At 47.1% G+C, this 6,541-nt stretch overlaps 1 protein-coding gene across 1 annotated transcript; it reads left to right on the top strand.

Annotated features, from left to right (window-relative positions):
* Nucleotides 1-219: 219 nt before the first annotated feature.
* On the top strand, nucleotides 220-1,473 carry LOC150018937 (serine/threonine-protein kinase MARK2-like). The gene is made up of 3 exons (XM_090267340.1): nucleotides 220-364; nucleotides 480-872; nucleotides 980-1,473. The coding sequence occupies exons 1-3, from the start codon at nucleotides 220-222 to the stop codon at nucleotides 1,471-1,473; spliced, it is 1,032 nt and encodes a 343-aa protein (XP_090123466.1).
* The last annotated feature ends 5,068 nt before the right edge of the window (nucleotides 1,474-6,541 follow it).

Below are 6,541 nucleotides of genomic sequence, written 5' to 3' on the forward strand. Positions count from 1 at the left end.
CCACGCCTGGTCCATGCCCTGCTCTGACATCATAGGCGCCACTGCGATGCAACTGCAAGCCCATCCTATACACAGGGCCCTGGTAGGGCCGATATTTAGTCCGGTAGAGCCCAGGAAGCTGTTGAGGTGACCTGTGGTGTCAGGATTTGTGAGCTTTGTCCAGGCCGTTACTTTGCAAGATCGTTTTCTTTTTCTTTTCTTTTTTGTTCTTTGTTCACCATGGCTAAAGGCTCTGTAGTCACTGAGTTCATCATTGGTGATTGCGAGCTCCAGCACCTCACTGGCACCAGGGCCTTTGCCGAGGTGTGGTTGGCCCGGCACTTGCCGACGGGGACGGCGGTGGCTGTCAAAGCCATCAGTCTGTGTGAGTCACATAAAAATTCTGACGAAGTCCATTGTCTTCAATCCTTAAGTCACCCAAACATAACACAACTTTTAAGGTGATTTCCACTAAGGAGAAATCTTACCTCTCTATGGAGCATGTGAATGGGGGGAGCTTGTTCGAATACTTGATAAACCACGGCCCCGTGACCGAGGATGCAGCGAGACCCATGTTCCGGCAGCTCTTGTTGGCAGTGCAATACTGCCACCAGAAGAGCATCATCTACTGGGACTGAAACTGGAGAACATCCTGGTAGAGGGTGAGCAGAACCTCAAAATAGCCAACTTCGGCTTTAGTAGGAGGTATACCCACTACAGACTGACCAGCATCTGCGGCACCACAAACTACATGGCCCCGGAGATCTTCCGGGGTCACACCTATGACGGCCAGAAGGTCGATGTGTGGAGCCTGGGTGTAATTTTGTACAAGATGATGGTGGGGCATTTGCCATATATGGGGACCACAGTGGAGGAAAAGAAGATCCAGAGAGGTAAGTTCATCGTCCCAGACTCCCTCTCTGAAGAAATTAAAAATCTTTTAAAAACATTATTAACCATAGACCCTGAGAAAAGGCCATCCCTGAAAGTCATACTAAAGACCCCTGGGTCAACATCAGCCAGGGGGAGGAGCTGAGGGAGTACAGGGAGCTGCCCTCGGGGGACCTTGACCCCCAGGTGGCAGACAGAATGAGGGGCATGGGGTTTATGAAGCGGGAGATTAAGAAGTCGTTGTCAAAGAAGAAGTTCAACAGGGTCATGGGGACATACCTGGTCATCAAGACAACAATGAAGATGAGGGGCCACACCATAAAGGTAAAGCCCTGCCCCACCCCTGTCTCCAACATTGGGAAGAGCACAGAAGAGCCTGCCCTTCCAGGCCCCCAGTATGACCCTGGTGACACCCCCACCACCCCCAGCTGCGGCAGCACCAGCAAGGCTGAAGGAGCCCCAGAAGGACCCACTGATGACAACCACGTCCAGGCTGCACGGGGCGCAGCCCGCAGAACCTTCAGGTTCTTCTTGAAATGTGTGTGCTGTGGGCCGTCCACTGGCAGGCAGCATCGCAAAAGGACGAGAGTTGTACTAACATAGTTTTTAAAGCTGTGGACGGCCCACAGCACCAGAGGTGGACACAGCTGTGGGTGAGGCAGTGGCAGAAGTACACCTGTGTGTGCCGATGACAGAACCCGGTCTGGATGTCTGAGCTGCCGCAGCATCCTCCACATTAAATTTACACTGGAGTGGATCCAGCATCTCTGTGGACTGCTTTTTTCTGGGGCCCTTCTCCTCTCCCTTCCTCTCCTTTGCTCCCCCATGTGGGGGTTCTTAATAAAATACTTTGGTTTTTACAAATTTTGTAGTAAATTTGATGATTTGAACCACACACACACACACACACACACACACACACACACACACGCACACACCAAAGAAAACCTTCTGTGGGTGAATTATCAGGTGTACCTGTCTGCATCCTTAAAGTCTGCAGAGACTGTGAATAGGAACAACAGTGTGGTAGGCTGAATAATGCTTCTCCTCCCTCAAGATATCCACATCCTAATCCTCGGAATTTGTGAACATTACCTTGTATGGAAGAAAAGTTTTTACAGATGTAATTAAGTTAAATGATTTTGAGATGGGGAGATTATCCTGTATTATCCAGGTGTCCCCTAAAAGAAAGCTCCAGCAAAGAGGGGGGCAGAAGGAGGTTGACTTTAGACAGCAGGGAGGAGGCAGTAGGATCACAGAGGCAGAGTTTGGAGTGGCCACATCACATACCAGTAACCTCCAAACGCTGGGAGAGGCAAGGAACAGATTCTGCACTGACCCTCCAGGGAGAGTGTGGGTCTCCTAACACCTCTTTTCTGGCTCCCAGACCTGTGAGAGGTTAAGTTTCTGTGGTTTAAGCCAGAGTTTGTGGTAACACACACATAACTGTGTGCATTTTCAGCCCAGACCAGGGATAGCCCCTCAGTAGATACGCTGTGCATACAGGGGGATGAAGTGATAGTGGACAGCATTGCTATTGGTTGCCTCCTGTGTCTTGAAGGCTTGCCTCTCATGTGCTCTCTCTACCTTGGTTTTTCTGCATGAGGGTGAAAGAGCACCACCCATGCTCAGTAGCCATGGTGACCAGAAGCCAGCTTTGGGAGCTGAAGTCAGGAGAGATGGTCCAACCAACTGAGTTCATGAAGTTCCCACGCTCTTCTCTTCTATGGTCTCACAGAAGGTCCTGAGGCAGGACCTCAGCGTCACAGAGCCTATGGTTTCCTCACTGTGTGCCCCGACTCCCTGGGGTTCTTGGAGGAGATGCTCTTAAAGGTGGGCAGGGACACCGTGTGTCAGGTTTCTGGCCACACATGCCCAGTTCGAACTCACTCTCATTTGCTATGCCTATTCTAATTCTGCATAAAGCTGTATTTGAAGGAATGATTCTGTTCTAAAAACACAGTTTGGAAAGTTCTAAATGACATTGCAAGTTCACCTTACTCACTCTATAGCTCAGGAAATAGGGATCCAGCCAGGGGAGACAGATGACCAAATATTCTTAGTAAGTTAGTGGCAGCAACTAGGAGTTCAAGTGGAGGTCTCTGGGCCCTGGCTGGGCGGCTCAGTTGGTTGGAGCATCATCCTGTACACCAAAAGTTTGCAGGTTTCATCTTGGGTCAGGGCAAGTGTGGGAGGCAATTTCTCTTTCTCTCTCTCTCTCTCTCTCTCTCTCTCTCTCTCTCTCTCTCTCTCTCTTTCTCTCCCTCTTCCTCTCTGCCTCTCTCTTCCTTCTTCTCTCTCTAAAATCAATAAACATAATTTAAAAAAATAAAATAAAATTGAGGTCTCTGGGCTCTTCTTCCTGGCCCTGAAACCCCAATTCTAAGCCAACACATAGGGAAGATTGGTTCAGAGGTGGGACTCACTTTGGGAAGCTCCATAACTAGCCTTTCCCAAGTTCTAGTCACTTCTCACAGTATTTTCACCATCCTTGCCATATTAATTCAAATTATCCCACCAAGCTGGTACCATTTTCTTTTCCATTTTTCTCCTGATAAAACTGAGTATAGTCAGGGCTAAGTGACTGGCCAACAGTCAGTCAGCTAGACGTGGCAGATTGGGGGATTCAGACTCCTGGCCATCTGTCCCTTCAGCTTAAATGTTCTTTCATCTCTGAACCCCATGGTCACAGTCACATGCAAATGAGTTTGTGGGTGTGGACCATTCAGGGACCTACATGCTGTTAATAACAGTTAATAAATAGCTGTGTGCTGCTTTATAATATATGACAGGAAATGGGCATAATATTATCTCTTCATCCATGGGAAAGGTGATAATTGACCAGGTCCCTGACTAGCCATGCATAAGAAAATAACGATGATGCCCTGACCAGAGTGGCTCAGTTCGTTGAGCATCATCCTGCAAAGCAAAGGGTCACTGGTTTGATTCCAGGTCTGGACACATGACCAGGTTGCCGGCTGGTCCCCAGTTGGGACATGTGCAGGATGCAGCCAATCAATGTTTCTTTCATACGTTGATGTTTCTCTCACTCACTTTCTCCCTCCTTTTCCCTCTTTCTGTAAATAAATAAATAAAATTTTTATTTAAAAAATTCTAAAAAAGAAAATAGTTATGGCTATCGGTGCACACTTGGGTCGCGTTTCAGCTTGAGTCAAACAGCTCATACATTCTTGTTTCCCTAAACGAAGGATGCACTCAAGCAATTGAAAACAACTCTGGGACAATCTTGTTCCATTATGTCTAACGGGATCGAGTGTTTGTGGCACACATTGTGTGCCGATATTTTGCAGAAACAAGGTGAGGTTTCCCATTACTTTGAGGATGGCTGAGACATAAAATGAACTCAGAGATGTCTCACTTTGTCACAATAGAGCTAGTGAGTCACATTAGAAGACTTGGGGAACAAAATGCATTTTTTGGCTTCTGCTTTGTAGCCTCCATACACCCTATGCCTTCTTTTCCACGCAATTGTCTTTTCGCTAATAAATTGGATGGCAAGAGGCCCATATAATAAGGCCCACATGAAAGGATTCATCCTGCTGTTTAAGGAAATGCCACTGTTGTTTGAAGTGCAAGGACCATTCTCTGTATGTGGCATGGTCTTTTTCTTTTTCTTCCTCTTTTTGGTTTCCTTAACCTCCTGCTCCTGAAGAACAGAAAAATTTCTGCCTCCAGTGTGGAGGCTGTGCCTACCTCTCTCTCACCATCTGTCTGTGTATCTCCATCTCCTGTGAGTAAAAATGTTCGTATTTCAATGAATAATGTGCCCATGACAGAGCGAAATGCAGCAACCAGAAAAGAAACCATTTGATTCGTGAACATTGACTCTCTCTGGGGCACATTTCTACCTGGCCTGTTCCCTTCTTTCTTTCTGTCCTTACTTTTATTAAGTTGTTTTCTCCTTGGAGCATGACAGGAGATTTCCTTGCTCAGGATTTTAAGAGGCACAAATGTTCCATCTCATACAATGTGAGAGCTATAGTAGTTCCCAGAGATCATCCGATCCCCTCTCTCTTTCTACTCCGACCTTAATCAAGGATAATCCTGGGTCTCTAGAGAAGCCAGCATCATCATGCCAGGCCTCCTCCTGAAATCTCCTCCTGATTGTCATAGGTACCAGGCTGTGCAAAGGCCCTGTGGGGTTTTCTAGCTGTGGTCCCGCCTGGCTATGTTGCTTGATGGGCAGTCTGAGGCCCAGAGGGATGAAGGTCACATGTAATGGCTGCTTGGCTGCCCAAGGTCACACGTAATAGCCTGCTGAGCGGGGCCTTGCTTTTACTTTCCACCTCATCACATATACAAAGGGATGGGCTTGTCTTGTAAAAACAGTAACAAAGCGCCTTTTATGGCCATCTACAGTTTATATTAAAAACTTCCCTGCCTGTGAACTCATTTGACCATAGCAGAAGTGATTCTGTGAGACAGACAAAGACTACCATTAATGCCTCCTGTGTACCGGGACAGGGCTTGAGGAGAGCTATCCAAGTAACACAGCAAGGAAAGGGCAGAACCCGACTCCTGCTCTGTGGGCTGGGACCCTATGCTTCTGCTGCTGATGTATGGCCTCAGTCCCCACACGGGGCTTAGTGTGGTAGAGACTGGTGACCATGGGACAATTAACTGGTTCTTTAGAGGGTGAGGAAGACTTTTGCAGGGTGTACGGGCCCTTTTTCTTCTGTAGCCACTCTTCCTGTCCACGGGGGGCTGTGGCTGTACCTCTCCTCCTGTCTACGTCACATTCTCTTGCCATGGAGGGGTGTGGGTAGGGGTGCTTTGTGTAATGTCTCAGGAGAACAGTCATTTATACTTACTATCCAGGGAACAAAGCACAAAGATTCTTCTCTGGGCTCTGCATCTCAGTAAAATGCCATAGCATCAGCTCGGGTCTTCTCTCTTTAGAAAACAATAATATTTTGTGGTCATAAGGAATATTTCTGGGCTTAACAGACCAGTGCATTAAAAATCCATAAATATTTGATCAGCATGTGGTCCTTGGAGAGGCTCTTGACAGAAGAGCTGAGTGGGTACATGTGTCTCTCTCCACCTTTCTCCCTCTTCCTTCACCTTCCTCCCCTACTCACCCTAAAAATTTGGGTAATCTATTTACTAATGAACTCAATATTAATGTATTCATTTTTCTCCGTTAGTGTCAGATTTCATTAGGAAACATGGGAGGCCTGACATTCATTGTATGAAAAATAGATCTCGGGGAAGCTGTTGCTTCTTCTTAACAGAGAAAAGGTTTCTCCAGAAAAAACAAGAACAACATGTTTTTCTGATGGTCTGATGACATCAGTGATGCGGTAGCAACAGATTGTATGTGTGCGTGTGTGTGTGTGCGTGCATGTGTGTGTGATCTCAGTGGACCTTTCAGAGTGTGAGACAGTCACCTTGCCTCCCCCTACCTGTATAATACACAGATCCCACGGATCCCTCCCATCTCAGTTCTGATGTTGTGTGGCGTGGTGAAAAGAGCATCCCGTGTGGAGCTGGACGCATTTACAATCCTTTCCTGACCCTTAAACGTTCTGTGACGTGGAACAAGATCACTTCCCTTCTATGAACCTCGCTTTCCTCATTGGCAAATGGAAAATGCTAATATTGTACCTTTTATCTGTGTCATCGAGAGGAAAATTGGATGTCTTGGAGT

The sequence above is a fragment of the Furipterus horrens genome, unplaced genomic scaffold (assembly GCF_987537825.1).
Source record: "Furipterus horrens unplaced genomic scaffold, mFurHor1.1.pri manual_scaffold_2, whole genome shotgun sequence".
Classification (NCBI taxonomy): domain Eukaryota; kingdom Metazoa; phylum Chordata; class Mammalia; order Chiroptera; family Furipteridae; genus Furipterus; species Furipterus horrens.